Source organism: Pecten maximus, chromosome 15 (assembly GCF_902652985.1).
Source record: "Pecten maximus chromosome 15, xPecMax1.1, whole genome shotgun sequence".
NCBI classification, from domain to species: domain Eukaryota; kingdom Metazoa; phylum Mollusca; class Bivalvia; order Pectinida; family Pectinidae; genus Pecten; species Pecten maximus.
The window spans coordinates 3,828,853-3,847,840 of NC_047029.1; the positions used below are offsets into that span (position 1 = coordinate 3,828,853).

The 18,988-nt window shown below is 36.6% G+C and overlaps 1 protein-coding gene across 1 annotated transcript; it reads left to right on the plus strand.

Annotated features, from left to right (window-relative positions):
* Positions 1-345: 345 nt before the first annotated feature.
* LOC117343570 (post-GPI attachment to proteins factor 3-like) lies at positions 346-14,903 on the plus strand. Its single transcript, XM_033905991.1, has 8 exons — positions 346-434; positions 8,795-9,189; positions 10,006-10,155; positions 10,472-10,534; positions 11,303-11,364; positions 12,727-12,863; positions 13,907-14,105; positions 14,285-14,903. Exons 2-8 carry the CDS (start codon positions 8,884-8,886, stop codon positions 14,340-14,342), a joined length of 975 nt encoding a protein of 324 aa, XP_033761882.1. The 5' UTR covers positions 346-434; positions 8,795-8,883; the 3' UTR covers positions 14,343-14,903.
* Positions 14,904-18,988: the final 4,085 nt, after the last annotated feature.

Below are 18,988 nucleotides of genomic sequence, written 5' to 3' on the forward strand. Positions count from 1 at the left end.
TCGCTCTAATCTAAGGCTCCATTGGTATGTTAGTCTAATTTAGTTTTATATAACAGTAGGAAGTTGATCTATACTAGATTCTATATTGGAAAGACTTGTGATGTACTCTCGACGATACAGGCCCTGAAGGCCACCAAACTTAGGTAATTAAATTATATGATTTATTTAGAAACGGAATATTTTGTCAATCTATTATGACAGTTATTAATGTTATTACGGGTACAATAGCAAAATCATTAATTTTACTCTCCAATTTTACTTATTTGCAAAATTATTAAGATTATGTGTTTATTTGCCGGCGCACGTAATATCAATGCGTTTCGGATGAAATTTGTAAATTTGGACAACCGATTCAATATGGCTGCCGACTACAGCGGACGAAGACACGAAAGTATGGTTCTCTTGTTGAGCCCGGCATAATCAGCATAACAAATGTAAAAACGTGTTAATATGATCTGATTTACTAACATATATGTTTTTTCTTCGTGTGTCATATATTTAAATAGTTGTCATTGAGTATCTTCATATATATAATACATCCCGATACACCCTTCCTTCCACGTATCCGATTCTGGCTGTATTGGACAGTCGAGGAATGCTATTTTAACACTGGTAACTGTAAAAGTCTGAATTTTGGCGAAAAATCTGAGTTTTAAAATACATATCTGAATTTCAGCCGAAAAGTCTTAGTTTTTCAGATATACATTTTATATTCTGATAAGTTGGGGGGAACTCAGATAAGTATTATGAAATTCCGATTTGCATGCTGGAATTCAGATATGTTGGGTAAAATTCAGATGTTTTCTTATTTGTGCCCTCGGGCACCCCTTCTTGCCGGCGAGAGCAGCACGGGGTTTCACACCTCCCGCGGAGCCGGTGTTCATGGTCCACCGGCACCAGCTTACCTTTACCTGTGCTGTTATAAATCATCCGCGTGCGACTCGCGATCGGTCGGTCACCAATTCAATCATACATCGGTCGCTGTAAACTTCAACATTACGGCCGGTAAAGTGTTTTAATTTGTGCTTATCTTCGTCTGTTTTTAGTGTAATGGTCAGTGTCGTTGTTCCGTGTGTGTTTGATACTTTTCTACCTCCGACAACAAAAGATCTGACTGCACGGTGCGGTGATGCAATCGGACCGACGACGTTTTGTACAAGGGCATATCACAATCGACAACCAATATCTCTTATTTCCAATTGGTATCTAAGCTTAATTAAAATGATATTCTCAATAAATCTGTTCACGTGTTGTGATCTGTTGAAACAGTCGGTTCGTAACGTAAGTAGCCGCCCATATGTAAAGTAGATCTACTGTGCAGTGTGTAATTAATAAAAATCGTGTGCTGATACCGATATTCACACTGTTATAGACCTAATATTAACTATATATGCGCTGATCAGCATATATCTAACGTAAAAAACGGACCCAAACCCACATTGTATCTTTATTTTTGTGTGTATTTTTCACCCGTTCGATAGCTTGTTGTCACATGACTAGTTATACGTCTGGCCGAACACAGCGCCAGCAGGCGGTCTATTTTAAGACCGATCAAAAGGCATACTTACGCAGTGTGTCGCCGTAAGTGTCGTGTTCTCTTTGACATTTTCATAATTGTCTCAGGGAGCAGGTTCGTTATATCATAATTGTGTTTACGTTAATATAACACTATTGCCATTTTCTTGTTTCAGGTGTCCCAGAACTGAAAACATCAAACCAACTTTCTTACCAGTTGCCTTTCCTGTATCTAGCCCTGGCGATTCTGACTATCTTTGTTCAGTTCAAACACACTCTTAGAATTTGATCATTTTTAAATAATTTGATATGTGCATCGTGTAAAATTTTGACAAATTTCTTGATATACTGGGACGTATATTCTAAATAAATGGTATACGTAAATATTATACCGACATATATAATGTATCATGCTAATTTTCTGAATAGAACTTGCATGTGTATCGTTTATCGTAATGTTAATACTTTTGTGAAATGTAACAGGACCGGATGTATTGTTAATCGGGATAACTTTCTATTAATAATGGGCCGTATTTTACCATATTGGGTCACATTTTGATAATTCATTAAGCAGAACAGGACGAAGCGCACAGCGTACGACTATTAGCTTATTTCTCTTATATATTTATATAACAGGATATGTGTTGCATAACATTTTGACAATTTTCTTCATATACAACAATTTGATAAAGCTCCACATGCTAACGATGTAATGTAATTGGTCTCTAGGCCAATATAAAGGAAGGAAAACCAAAAGATTATTTTATGTAATGATTCGTCGATGCACAGGACTTAGAATATGCCGGTCAAGCTGATGTCCATCTTCCTCAAAACCATTCTTGAAGTGGAAATATTTATCAATTGATGACCAGCAAGAGGGCGTCTTCGTCATTTCGTCAGCTGAAAGACCGTAAGGTCGTAATACAGCGGACGTAACACCTGTTAAGTAAGTAAGTAGAGCGAGTGGAAGCAGTCAATGCAAATTCTGGCAACTTGCAACCACATTACTGTATGATATCAACTGCACATGCATCATTTAAACCAGCTATTTGACAACTTCGTTAAAGCTGAAATAAATGCATCTTCCAAATCCGAAAATAATTAAGGAACAACTTAACCAAATGTTGGTATTTTTTTGTGAGTAGAGTAAACCACATCTGTATAGATTTACGGATACGAGTCGGAATGGGTACGTGTCGTCTGATAAATTAGTCGTATGGGATTTGAATATACAATAGGTTTTTGAATGCCTTTATTTATCACCGTTAGTTGTTACGTCAGTTGTTCCACGGACTTTTGATTAGATACGTGTCCGTAATAGAACATTAAACATTAGAAACACAAATTAACTTGCCGAACTTGTTGAATTATTATAGTGTTCCATTTTGCAAGTATTATATGATCGATGTCGCAAATGTCCACTTTTTTATTAGTGTGAAGGGCTTTCGTCCTAGGGGCTAATGTCCCGGGGGCTAATGTCAAGTGCGGGCTTTTGTCCGTACCCCGTTTGTGTACATAGCAGGGAGCGGTAAAACGGCTGTAAAACGTCAACATTGAATCGTCTGATATATGTGAAAATATCCCGTTTCACAAATGATGTAAAACTAACAAAAATATGTTATTTTCGTGGTTATATAAATAACTTGCTGCAGTTACGAAAGCGCCAACGCTATCAAAAATTACATTTACATCAGGTCAGAAAAGAATGTCTACCGGACGTACCTGACACTTGCACATGGAAAAAGAAAAGGTTAGAATTATTACTTCAATGCATGTGCTCATGTGTACACATACTTTTTAACATGTAATTACATAATCATAAATACATGAAACTTTGATGTAACGAATATAAAAATACACTCTCCAATCATCGTTGTTTATCAGCCGTTCCACGGTTGAACCTGTATATATATGATTTTGTGAATTATGTTAAATAATATGTCTGTAAACTGATGAGCTAATTCGCTCAAAGTCCTAAAGAACTTGAACTGGATGTACCTGACACCTGCACAAGGCTAATGTGGCCACCCGTGGATAGCGCTTTGACAGGTAGGTAGAGTACCTTTCTAAAGGACGCCTCAAGTCCGTTTGATCTGATTCGAGTACAGGTAAGGGACATAGCTTGGAGCAATCAGATAATCAAGATGCTTATTGATTAAACACAGCAGTTGTTATTGATGATACGCAGGTGAGTTAAGCAGCTCGATATCAGCATCTCGTTTTCTTCTTATGTAACATTGATCAAAATATATAATCCACACATGCATATACATGACCCCTCCCCAGGTCCTAGATTTCGTTTGTCGATAATTAACAGTCGATTCAATTTACGTTAAAACATACTATTTTCAGTCAGGAGTATGGAATTTGCCACCCGACATTGTCACTTCTAACCGCTGGCCTCAGGTTTGGCGGAGTTTTGTGGGGACTGTGGAGAAAAACAGAAACATTTGCTTCATAGCAAACTTTTTATTTGGCTATTTACTTATATCATTTGTACACCACCTAAGATGTTTTCTAATTAATTACAAACTACAATAGGCGAATTAATAATCGACCGAAGAGTTCATAGACATAAGCAACAATAATGTTCCGTTGTTTATCTACTAAACTTGTGTAACTGTTCCATGTTTTATGTCTATATGTCATCGTTTATAATTTTAATTGTGTCAAGACAGAGACGCGTTATCTGATATTCACGTCTCGGGTCCAGGTAAATTCGTGCAAAATACAAGTCTTCATACACGCACTCTTTCTTATTCCATCACTGTCCCTAAAAAAATAAAAGATAATACTAAATACTGTTTAATCACTTAACAGTTCGCATTTATCTTAAGTATTTATCTCGGTTAAATACTTACTGTAGATTATCGTAACGAATGTTTGATCAAAGTATTACAATGGGTCCTTGCTACGGGAATCCACGATACATCCTTAATTTGTACCGGTTTGGTATCGGTCGTCAATCCATAATTCGTTTTACCAATTTTGCGAACTTTATTGTTAAGGTGAGGAGTTTTCATAAGCAAAACGTTCATGTACTAGATCATTGTTTCAAATATGGTGTGGTCACTGCCCTAGTCAGTTACAATACACAACCTCTGCTAGTCCAGATGACACTGATTACAGGTCAATTATCTTGTTCACTGGACCGTTGAGAAGTCGGCGTGCCATCGACAATGTCGCGGTGTCGAGTTCTACAATAATATAAATATAGGGACAATTGTACAGGCAGGAACTCATTACACACCCATGACATAGGAATGCATATTTAAACAAATTTCAAGACCATGAGCTGTGACAAGACTACTATATTCTGTATGTATCCTGGAATCCTTCATACTGTGTTGCTTTTGGAAATGAATTGAATTACGTAATATCCTATCTCGAAGGTAAAATACAGAAGAGTCCTTGTTGAGCTACGGGGAGAAATGGGTACTTGCTGTGGCGACATCCCGTAGGGAATGGAGACCCATATTTTATCGACTAAATCAGTATCCCAGGGTTAAGATGAAATGTTCGTTCATGTATTGTATGAATAAAAAGATAATCTACACGTAACGTTTCGGATTTTATTAGAAGATTTGACATCGGTAAAATGATTCCGGCTATGATTTTATGAGTTTAACTTTATGAGGGTCGGGAGTAAAACACGTAAAATGAAAGCAAAATGACGCTTATAAATCCAGATACATTTAGAAAATTATATAAAAAAAAAAACGTTAAACAATTTAAACGTCCCATTCTATTTAGAAAATTATATAAAAAAAAAACAACGTTACACAATGTATACGTCCCATTCTATTTAGAAAATTATCGAAATGTTGCAGGATATATCAAGAACAAAATCTACATGGCACACCATTTACGTCTGTCCAATTATCTTAAGAAAATGATCAAATTTTCACCACTCTCTACCCTCGATTATATTAAAAATACAAAAACAAAACAAAAAAAACGCCCCGCTATAAATCACGAAGAATTATCAAAATGTTGCCGATATATATTCGTACCGATACATTAAGAAACTTTGATGCTCGAGTTCTATTCAGAACATCATCAAAATGTTACACGATATATACGTGCGATTCAGAAAATTATCGAAATATTTTTCCGCGATCTAAAATATATATTTAAATGTGTATCTCTGTTGTATTCGGCAAAGTATAAAACATATTGTACGACATACATGTCGTGAAATGAGTCCTGATATGCCCCATTATTTTATAAGCAGAGACGTATATAAAGGTCACATGTATGCGATATATACGTCTACGTATTTAGGAAATTATTAAAATGCTACAGGGTAAATATATCAAATAATGTTAACGGATATAGGTATACAGTATATATCAAAATCAATAAATTGCAAGCATCGTTCAGGCCAGGCACAAAGAAGAAAACTGCAACTGGTTAGAAATTTGGTCTAATTTTTCTGCAACCGTATTACAGCCATGGGATACCTGAAACAAGAATATAGTAACTGTGTTATATATACGTCAAAACAAATATACGATTAAGTTGTTCACAAAGACTAACATTTTCCAATCTCGCCAAATAATCATTAACAAAACGATGGTTCTGTAAGAAATATAAAGGACAGCAGCGACACTTACGGTAGGTGATTCTGTTTGTGCTGGTAGCCCATGACAGACGTACGGCTTTTGATCGGTCCTAAAATAGACCGCCTGCTGGCGCTGCGTACGGCCAGACGTATGACTATCATGCGATCACAAGCCATCGAAAGTGTGCGAACAATTTATACACAGTAGCAGCTAGTAATGTTGATTTGGGTCCGATTTTTCAAGTGCACATAAATAATGTTTGGTTTATAACAGTGTGAATATCGGTATCAACACACGATTTTTATTAATTACACACTGCACAGTAGATCTACTTTACATATGGGCGGCTACTTACGTTACGAACCGACTGTTTCAACAGATCACAACACGTGAACAGATTTATGGAGAATATCATTTTAATTAAGCTTAGATACCAATTGGAAATAAGAGATATTGGTTGTCGATTGTGATATGCCCTTGTACAAAACGTCGTCGGTCCGATTGCATCACCGCACCGTGCAGTCAGATCTTTTGTTGTCGGAGGTAGAAAAGTATCAAACACACACGGAACAACGACACTGACCATTACACTAAAAACAGACGAAGATAAGCACAAATTAAAACACTTTACCGGCCGTAATGTTGAAGTTTACAGCGACCGATGTATGATTGAATTGGTGACCGACCGATCGCGAGTCGCACGCGGATGATTTATAACAGCACAGGTAAAGGTAAGCTGGTGCCGGTGGACCATGAACACCGGCTCCGCGGGAGGTGTGAAACCCCGTGCTGCTCTCGCCGGCAAGAAGGGGTGCCCGAGGGCACAAATAAGAAAACATCTGAATTTTACCCAACATATCTGAATTCCAGCATGCAAATCGGAATTTCATAATACTTATCTGAGTTCCCCCCAACTTATCAGAATATAAAATGTATATCTGAAAAACTAAGACTTTTCGGCTGAAATTCAGATATGTATTTTAAAACTCAGATTTTTCGCCAAAATTCAGACTTTTACAGTTACCAGTGTAATTAGTTAATCGGGCCGGTAAATATTGTTTTATACGTATAATTGGAGTGTGTAGGTTACGTCATCGATGCATATGCCTATACAGTAGGTAATTAAGATCCTGGGTTATCCGAACGTTATGAGCTAGGTCTAAGCTAGATCTGCTTCGTCTCCTACTCCTAGTTAAGAAAGTTGCTTAACGTGTTCGTATTACCAAGAACGAGAAACAAATATTCCCAGGGTCCGCCTCCTAGATCACTACTGTTAATTTTTCATTCTGGGTGATAGGAACGTGTCATGTCCCTGATGAGAGTCTAGTGTACACGTATCTACTGAAACTCAAACTTCTATTACATGTAAGCATACTACCATACATACGTGTACATTTGTACTTCTTAGAATAAACATGTTAAAAGATGGAGTGAAAACAGAGAACACCATACCATATATACAGAGAACGATATCAAAGACATTGGCATTACTTGTCTCTGTGGAGTGGTTAAGTGTCCACAGTTCATGTCAATATATATATAAAGACAGCGTCTGGGAAGGAGTACTGTAAAGTTGAAATACTGGCCAGTGTATGTCTGTATTCCTGTTAGGATGAAGCTCAGTACATTGGCCATGGTACAACCATGTCTGTCAATACACTCAATATAGATTATATAATGAGTGTTTTGACAGACGAATATAATACCTATGGGTACTACATAACTTCTCTTACTCGCGAATTAAAATATTTGCAGGTTGTATACATGTCTATATATGTCTCTGGTTGTTTGGTGGCACAGTTGCCTGATGGATTTCCCAAGGTACTCCAGTTTTCTCCCACTAGTAAGACCCTTCTCACGCTTTGCTCTGAGCCTAAAAGAGTGATATAAAATTAAGTTTATAAGTATTGCTGTTGAAATGATTCTTCTTTAGGTAATTCTGTGGATTCTTTTACACAGAGAAGAAGGCTGTACTATGTATTATGTTTTTGACAGTTAAGGTCTAAAAAGATCTAGAATTGTTCCAGCCCATAGTGGAAAATCTTGATTGACATTCTCACTGGCTAAATTTTTCTTCACAACAATGGACTAGGTGGAATTGGCTATTTCTGTGATATTTTGTTGATATGAGTGATGTTGACAAGTGTGTTTAGCAGTAATTAATGTTCATTGTCTTAATGGGCCGCGGTAGTCGAGTGGTTAATGTCTCCCAACACTTGATCACTAGTCCTCCAACTCTGGGTTGCGAGTTCAAAACCCATATGGGGCAATTGCCTGGTACTAACCATATATAAGTTCCCCTTGTTTGAAAAGTACTGGAGGGATGTTTTTCAATTTATACAGATTAGTAAGAGGAAGGGAAAAATAGAGAGAAGATCAATCTGACATGGAACCTATAGATATCATTCAATGGTGGGCGCCAAGATCCCTCTGGGATCTCTTGTTTATTAGGTGTTTTTTATTGTTATTTGTACTCTCGAAATTTCTCTTTTAACAGTAGACATGATGAAATTACAAATAACTTTATCAGTTAATTGAAAAGTTCATAGTTATATAATTATGTTAAAGTGATTTTTAACCAGTCATTTCACATTTTACATCAGATTCTGCATTTGATTAACATGATGAATATTTTCAGATTTTTTCTGCGCTTAAACATATATGTACAGTGTCATGTATTATCAAAATAACTCACCTTTTTTTTCTCTTCACAGAACACCAGATGTAGTTTTTTGTGAAATATGATGTAGCCCAATATTCTAGTGCTGTTTCTGGTGTTAGTTGGTGTCTTGACAGTACTAGTATGAGCATGGGGTTGAGTGTGGCTACATACAATCTGCTAGCCACGGCATGTGGTCTGTTTTGGTTGGTGGGATTGACCGAGGCCTCCTATGGTGACCGGTCGTACGTGTTCCAGCGATGCACCTACACCTGTATGCAGCAAAACTGTACAACTGGACTAGCTCGTGCAGAATTTGCTGCTGCCCAGCCCTGGCACCAGAGAGCACTTCAATGGACGTGTAGGGACGAATGTAATTATATATGTATGTGGACGACTGTTGATGCCTTCGAAAAGGATGGTATAGGGACACCACACTTCTTTGGAAAGGTCAGTATTGGAGGTCAGACAACAAAATTCTATCATTAATTTTTTGAAAATATATATACATGTAATGATTGATAAAAAGATATTCCTTGAAATTTGTATGCAGCTTTGATTAAAGTTAATTTGCCTTCAGTCTCCAAAAGTATACAAGTACAGTTATATTATATGTGATGTATTCCACCCTATATCGTATAATATCGAATTGAACGTAAATGATCACTGTTATGCCTTGTTTATATTGGCATCATCATATCTGAAAGAGCAGGATAACCTTTTGTTATGATTGTTTTTCATTGGTTGTTGTGAATTATGCATGGTAAACTTTTCTCATTATAAGCTTCTTCTCCTGTTTAACCAGTGTGATTTAGTTGAAACTTTACAGAAATTATCATGAGGTGGTTTTGACCACATGTTGTAATTTTCGAACTAATCCTTTGTCCATCATTGCAGAAACAGCAGCCATTTTGTAACATGACTCCAAATTTGTGGTTTTTATAACCAACACACATTTTATTCTCCTTCAGTTCCACCATATAATTGTGATTTATTTGAGACCTACAAGTGTAGGAGATGATCCTGATCATGTGTCATTTTTGGGATAGCATACACTATATTGCACAATTGTTTTCCATACTATTATAATATTATAATACACTGCTACTGTATACTACACCATGACTTGGGTCTTTATCGTCAGATGACCATTAAAGCTCATGGGCCTCTTGTTATGTATACTATTTGTGATAAGTGTTGTGCTGCATCTCTAAGTCTATTTTTGTTCTTTACTTGTTTGATTTCAAATAGAAATTCTGTTTTCAGTGGCCATTCATCAGATTGTTTGGAATGCAGGAACCTGCATCAGTGGTGTTTTCAGTGTTAAATGGTCTGTTCCACCTGCGTATCCTAACATACAGACGATTGGTTCCGCCCTCTGTGCCAATGTATTATGTATGGCAGTGTGTTGCAGCGGTTAGTATAGAAAGATGAGAATAAAACATAACCAAAACAAAATGTAAAACAGGTAAAAGTCAAATTGATTTGAAGGGAAATTTTGTGCTGAACTGAAGGTCACTTAATTACCTGTAACAACCTTGAGAATAACCAAACTAATTTTATAATTGGGACCTGGATAAAAGTGCCATCTTTGCCTTCTTCCTTAGGAGGACTTATTGTCACGTTTTAAAATTATCTGAGTGTGTGTTACAGTAAAATTTTGACTTGATATTGAATATTGTATCAAACTTATTAATAATAATTATATGGCTCATATTTTCTTTAATTGTAGATTTCAATGAATACTTGGTTATGGTCAACAGTATTTCATGCCCGAGACACACCCTTCACAGAAGTGAGTATATTGTGTTGTGCTGTGTGCTGTGATGAATGTTGTGTAATGTATTAAAATGACTGTTGTGTAATGTGTTATAATGACTGTTGTGTTGTGTGTGTGATGACATTTGTGTTGTGATGACTGTTATGTAATGTAATGTGATGACTGTTGTGTTGTGTGTTGTGATGACATGCTGTGTTGTGTGTTGTGATGACTGTTGTGTTGTGTGTGTAATGACTGTTGTGTTGTGTGTTGTGATGAATGTTGTGTTGTGTGTTTTGATGACGTGCTGTGTTGTGTGTTGTGATGACTGTTGTGTTGTGTGTGTGTGATGACTGTTGTGATGATTGTTGTGTTGTATGTTGTGATGAATGTTGTGTGTTGTGATGAATGTTGTGTGTTGTGATGACTGTTGTGTGTTGTGATGACTGTTGTGTGTCGTGAGAGCTGCTGTGTTGTGTGCTGTGATGACTGTTGCATTGTGTGTTGTTATGGCTGTTGTGTTGTGTGTTGTGATAAATGTTGTGTGTTGTGATGACTGTTGTGTGTCGTGATGGCTGTTGTGTTGCGTGCTGTGATGTTAAGGGTGTAGACTGAGCCATTGCCTATCAATGTATCTGAACCAGTAATTCTCTTTTGTAAATTTGACAGCATTCTATTCCTGTATGATGTTGGGGAAAATAAATTTCATACATTATTTTATATAAATTTCATACATTATTTTATTGATAAATTTCATACATTATTTTATTGATAATTATTTTAACTTTAACTTTTTTGATTTAGATGATGGACTACTTCAGTGCCTTTTCCCTTGTGCTGTCCAACCTTTTCTGCCTGTGTTGTAGGTAAGTACAATTGGAATAGAGCAATTTGTATAGAACAGATTGCCCCTGCGTCCATCTCTGTGTGGGGCAGTGCCACTGTTTGTTAGAGTCTGGGTACAGATCGCACCATCTGTCAAGCTCTCTGTGTTGGGCAGTGTTACAGCTTGTTACAGACATTGAATTTATGTTTTACAGGGTCCCGGGTACAGATCGCCCCCTCCGTCCAGCTCTGTGTGGAGTAGTGTTACTGTTTGTTAGATATTGATATTATGTTTTACAGGGTCCTGGGTACAGATCGCCCCCTCCGTCCAGCTCTGTGTGGGGCAGTGTTACTGTTTGTTAGATATTGATATTGTGTTTTACAGGGTCCCGGGTACAGATCGCCCTCTTCGTCCAGCTCTGTGTGGGGCAGTGTTACTATTTGTTTGACATTGATATTGTGTTTTACAGGGTCCTGGGTACAGATCGCCCCCTCCGTCCAGCTCTGTGTGGGGTAGTGTTACTGTTTGTTAGATATTGATATTATGTTTTACAGGGTCCTGGGTACAGATCTCCCCCTCCGTCCAGCTCTGTGTGGGGCAGTGTTACTGTTTGTTAGATATTGATATTGTGTTTTACAGGGTCCCGGGTACAGATCGCCCTCTTCGTCCAGCTCTGTGTGGGGCAGTGTTACTATTTGTTTGACATTGATATTGTGTTTTACAGGGTCCTGGGTACAGATCGCCCCCTCCGTCCAGCTCTGTGTGGGGCAGTGTTACTGTTTGTTAGATATTGATATTGTGTTTTACAGGGTCCTGGGTACAGATCGCCCCCTCCGTCCAGCTCTGTGTGGGGTAGTGTTACTGTTTGTTAGACATTGATATTGTTTTACAGGGTCCTGGGTACAGATCGCCCCCTCTGTCCAGCTCTGTGTGGGGTAGTGTTACTGTTTGTTAGACATTGATATTGTGTTTTACAGGGTCCTGGGTACAGATCGCCCCCTCCGTCCAGCTCTGTGTGGGGCAGTGTTACTGTTTGTTAGATATTGATATTGTGTTTTACAGGGTCCTGGGTACAGATCGCCCCCTCCGTCCAGCTCTGTGTGGGGCAGTGTTACTGTTTGTTAGATATTGATATTGTGTTTTACAGGGTCCTGGGTACAGATCTCCCCCTCCGTCCAGCTCTATGTGGGGCAGTGTTACTGTTTGTTAGACATTGATATTGTTTTACAGGGTCCTGGGTACAGATCTCCCCCTCCGTCCAGCTCTGTGTGGGGTAGTGTTACTGTTTGTTAGATATTGATATTGTGTTTTTACAGGGTCCTGGGTACAGATCGCCCCCTCCGTCCAGCTCTGTGTGGGGCAGTGTTACTGTTTGTTAGATATTGATATTGTGTTTTTACAGGGTCCTGGGTACAGATCGCCCCCTCCGTCCAGCTCTGTGTGGGGCAGTGTTACTTGGTTTATTCCTCCAGCATACCTACTACCTCAGCATGGTCAAGTTTGATTATGGATATAACATGACGATGAACGTGACTGTTGGTAAGCATAAATTTAAATCTGGGTTGTTAACAGAAAGATGATAGTAAATAATATTGGAGTTCTATATACCAATATCTATATATCACAGCTGAATAGCTGTCTCAAAGCAGTTCACAAATTATTATCTGCGGTTGTATATTGGGCCATTAGCCGCCAGCAAATTAAATGTCTTTCTCAACTTCTTGGGGAGCACACAGTTGGAGCAGCCATTTTGGCACTAACGACTTACACACATCATTTCTTGCACTACCCTACCACATACTCATTTACAGCTGAATCAACAGAAACAAAAGGAGTATCTTGTTCAAGGATACAACACAGTGCCCTTGCTGGGACTCAAACTAGTGACCCTTCTGTCACATTAGAATCCATGGTGTGTCTGTCAAGTGTGACTGTTAGAATCCATGGTGTGTCTGTCAAGTGTGACTGTTAGAATCCATGGTGTGACTGTCAAGTGTGACTGTTAGAATCCACGGTGTGTATGTCAAGTGTGACAGTTAGAATCCACGGTGTGTATGTCAAGTGTGACAGTTAGAATCCACGGTGTGTATGTCAAGTGTGACTGTTAGAATCCACGGTGTGTCTGTCAAGTGTGACTGTTAGAATCCATGGTGTGTCTGTCAAGTGTGACTGTTAGAATCCACGGTGTGTATGTCAAGTGTGACTGTTAGAATCCACGGTGTGTCTGTCAAGTGTGACTGTTAGAATCCACGGTGTGTCTGTCAAGTGTGACTGTTAGAATCCATGGTGTGTCTGTCAAGTGTGACTGTTAGAATCCATGGTGTGTCTGTCAAGTGTGACTGTTAGAATCCATGGTGTGTCTGTCAAGTGTGACTGTTAGAATCCATGATGTGTCTGTCAAGTGTGACTGTTAGAGTCCATGGTGTGACTGTCAAGTGTGACTGTTAGAATCCACGGTGTGTATGTCAAGTGTGACTGTTAGAATCCATGGTGTGTCTGTCAAGTGTGACTGTTAGAGTCCATGGTGTGTCTGTCAAGTGTGACTGTTAGAATCCATGTTGTAACAATTGATGTTGTTGTAGGTGCTGTAAACATAGTGGGCTGGATAATATGGTGTTGTTACCACAAACAACGTTACGTCTGGAAATGTGCCACTGTTGTCATCGGACTCAATGTTCTTCTGGCCCTAGAGCTGGGAGAGTTCTCTCCCCTGTTTTGGGTGTTCGATGCCCACTCCCTTTGGCATGCCAGTACATCTCCTCTGTGTTATCTCTGGTACAGGTACGATTCATCCACATTAAACTTCATGTCACAATTAAAATATATCTTTAAAAATATTTATGATGCTATGAATCTCAGTATCAATCAAGCCTAATTCAAAACATGGAATGGCTCTGATCAACATCACATTTTAGAATCTAGTGTTACTAAAAATTTCATTGATTCTTAATTTTTTGCAGTTTCATCATAGATGATGGCCTGTACCTAGCAAATTTACAAAAGGACAAGATTTTCTGACCCTGGACATATCTGGGGAGAAAACCAACACATCGTAATGTGGCACATTCCATACAGAGACTGGACTCAGGCTTTTCAAGTCAGCATGATCGTATATATAAACAGTGATGTAGAGACAAAGTATTACTTATCATCTCAGATGCTGGGGTGGCTGCAGATATATATATATATATATAATAATTTATTTACACTGTCCAGTTTTAAAGAAACAAATATTTAAATTTTATTATCATGAATCAAGTATAATTGCGTATAATTGAGAATACTTATTAATAATTTATTGTGAACAAGAAAATGAATACAATAATCAGTGTACATTCTCTGGTAAAAAGCTGTATCAGTTCCAGCTGCAACTTCATGTTTATCGAGGGTCTGTGATTGTGTTGTGATATAGTCATGTAAACAAGATTTTACAGAAAACTGTGACAGTCGTAAATAATCTTCATGTTTTAATCAGCAACATTTTAAAATGTAGTAGGTATATAATATATATGTGTAAAACACATTATATACATACAGAAATAGTTGATGCAATATGATAGATAATTATGCAACAACTTACAATACTCATGATGTCAGAGTGTAGTTGAAATAATAACTAATATAAAAAGTTTCTAGTTTTAATTTGGTGAAGATATTGTGTATTGGAGAACAATGTCTAGTTGTAGATATCGACATGAGGATCATGTACAATTTAATATGGCTCGTGATGTCATAGTGTAGTTAAAATAATAACTAATATAAAAAGTTTCTAGTTTTAATTTGGTGAAGATATTGTGTATTGGAGAACAATGTCTAGTTGTAGATATCGACATGAGGATCATGTACAATTTAATATGGCTCGTGATGTCAGAGTGTAGTTAAAATAATAACTAATATAAAAAGTTTCTAGTTTTAATTTGGTGGATATCATTGTGTATTTGAGATCAATGTCTAGTTGTATAGCGCTAATATTGACATAAGGACCATATACATTTTAATATGGCTCATGATGTCAGAGTGTAGTTAAAATAATAACTAATATAAAAAGTTTCTAGTTTTAATTTGGTGGATATCACTGTGTATGGGAGAGGTGAACTGAATTGGTTTGTTGTTTGTTATCATTAGTTCCCTATATAATATCACCGGGGGTACTGTAGGTTTCCTCTCCGTCCCCTAATTTCTTCGACAAGTTCGAATATCATAGTTTTTGGGTCAAGGTCAATGTCACTGTTAGTATCTTTAGCAGGGGTTAGATGGGGACATTTAGATTAAAAACAATCTGTATTATTATCTATATCTCGATCCTTATGTGTAGATCACCTGCCTGACGGACGAGTAAGGTAATGTTGTGGTGCAGAGTCCATCGTCCATATGTCGTCAACATTACCTTGGAAATTCTTCTCAATATAGTCAAGAGGTAGAGAGCCATCATATTAAACTCTGTCTGGTAGTTTAATTTGATGAAGTAAAGCAATTAAGCCATATCTGAGGTTATTGGGGCAAAGCAAAATTTATCAAATTTCTCTTAACAAACTTCAAAGGCACTCTGGGATGACACATAAGAACTAATGCAAAAAGAAATTACATTGAATTCATATTAGAAATCATAAGAATCATTGTAATAATTACCAAATTGAAAGCATTACAAAAACTTCTTCTGATTTGCCAAAAGGCCAATGTTTATGTGGCTGGTAGGTTGCTATGATGAATTCGAAGCCCAACAAATGTGTTGTCAGATATCACCTACACAATTTATTAAAAAATGCAAATGACTTCTTCTGATCAACCAAAAGACTACATCCTGGTGTTTGAGTGGATGGTTCCGAAAATGAAGCAAGAGACAGTTTGCAAAAGGATCTTGAATTATAAAGGTCACAAAGGGGTCAAATCTTTTAAAACACTCCAATATCTTATTACTGCTGCATCAAAAGGCCTAGAATCGTTACATTAAAGTTGTAGGTATCTGGGATAAAGCCTGACAGAGTTTTTGAAAAGAGATGACATTGACTGATATTCATGTTTATGCTCACAGGAATCACCTTACGTACTAAAACACACAACTAATAAAGGGATAGAATCATTTTAAAAAGCAGTGAGTACCAGGTTAGCAATGCAGGCCCATTGGACCTCTTGTTAATCACTGCCATCACACATTTAAGGTAGCTATCATTGATTGAGACATTACAGGTAACTAAAGCATGGTTTATACGGATGATGAATAGTACTGAAATTTGGGGTCAGTGCAGGAATTTTCTCACGAGTGCTTGAAAAATACTGCAATTTATACTTAATAGGTACTTACTGTAAAAATTATTTTTCAGATTCCTTAATAACGAGAAATGAGTAAATTATTAAGAGAAAATTATCAAAAGATTTTAATTTTCAGTATTATTTATTTACTTAAATTTTTGATAATATCCAGATTCCGGATATTGGTTATTTATTACAAGCACAGTCTTTTGAGCATTTTACTTACATAGTACATGACACAATTTTGATTTTTGTCATGTTAGAGACAAAAAATTATCTCAAATCCTTACAAGTTCTGACAAAAAATGTACCTGGAAAATTGAGAATAATTGCTTTAACTTCGCTATGAAAAATCTGTACGAACCATGTAAAGGTACACACGACTCATATTTTGCGTAATATGTATGTGAGGTTGATTTGAGAGTTAAGAATGTGATTAATTTATGAAAGTTATATGATGAGTTTATTTTGGGAGGAAATGATGATTTTTTTTGTATTGTATAAAATTAATATGATGAGATGGTTTGAGAGCTTAATCAATTTAAATACCAGGTATGTCACAATTGCTCAATGTAGTTTTCAGTTTAAAAGTTTTCATGGTTTATCATGGCAACAAATAGTCAAAATCACTGATATCTCACTGTCTCTCAAGCCATTAATCACATCAGCTTTCTAGTTTGGATATATTTCTTTGATAAAACCATGGAAACATATACCTGTGGTCAAAATCAATGATTTAAGCAATTTCTAGAGGTTCATGATCTCAAATGACCTTTTTGAATAATTCCACAAAACTTCATACCCACATTGATCAAGTGGTCTAGTAGTCTAGTAGTGCTTTCAGCTACAGAGGAGTTTTCACTTTTGATATTTCTTTGGTTACCATAGACACAGTCAAATTCACTGATTCCATCGTTTCCGAAACATATCACCAGAACTTTAAAAAAAATAATTCTCATTAAATGTTATACACACACCATTGAGTTGACTTTAATTGGAGTTATAATGTCTCCAATGTGTTGATTACATTTAAATCACCTCACTTTTGTTCATCATAATTAAATATACCAGTCTGCGAGGTATATCATGCCCCGACTTGGCTTGCTTGACAGAGTTTTTGAGCGAATATGTAATTGTTATAATATTTGTGTGAAACATTGACTTTTTGTATGAAGTGGAGATTTCTGTATAATGTTTCTAACCAGACTAAGTATATATAGTGAAAACTAAGATGTGTAAAATTAAAACAAAGATTTAAAATGGTTACATATGAACCTAAAGGGACGAAAACAAAGTTGTTATTCTGATATCCATTGTAACATTAATTGGTTGACAAACGATATTTATGTGTATATATATGGTATGTACTATGTTACTATAACCAGATATATTGTTATTGGTATAGAGTTGTGTAAGTACACTTGTACAACAGGGCCCAGCTGTTCAAAAGGTGATTAGCTTAATTACTTGATTAGTGAAAATCTTCTTTCTCCTTTACTTCAAAACCTGAGTGTGTATATTCCTAAAAATAGGCAGATAGGAAGAAACTGACGAGTGTTATATACAGTTTCATAAAATTTTGTCAAGTTAGTTTTAACAGAAATTTTTTATCAGGATTTTAAAATTGTTGTTAAACAGTGATTTTAGCCTAATTACCTTTTGAACAGCTGGGCCATGGTGTGAAATCAAAACCAGAGAGATTTAGTTTGGTTACACATATAATGAACCCGGGGACTAAATGAAATCTGTTGTATGTTTTTTGGAAACAATCTCTTGCCAAATGACAATGGAGAACTCAGTACACACTATACATCCTGTTTTATTGTAAGTTTATCTTTGTTACAATATGTATAGAAGTGTCTAGCTGTTTATGAATGCTGTTATGAATTTATAGATTTATAAATTTTATAAAACAATTGATTGTTTTGTGTTTTCATATGATCTTGTATTACGATTAAGACTAAACCACAAAAATAAAAAATAAAAAATAATTTAATGTTGCTGTAAAACCTGTCGGCCTTAATATCACATAGGAAACAATACAGTTGTGAACTTTATTAAATAACGTGTTACTATAAACAAACAAGAGAATTCCTGTGTAAGCTGTGAATCTAAGACCTTACATTTAAATCTGGAAGAGTACATATCTTCTAGGCCAAGTCAAAGGAATGTCACATGATAAATGTAAAGATTACAAAAGACACTAGCTATTCTAGCCCCCATCGACCGTCAAGCTAGCACTTACCGACCGAGTGAAACAAGGGAAGTAACTGTGATAGATCAGAATGATACAAGTAGGCATTGTCTTATATTACAACTTTTTAATTATTTTATACACCTGCTATAGAGTGTTACCCTTCAACTGTTCCTTCACTTTGGTGTAAGTTCACCATTCATTTATACTTGTGGTAGCT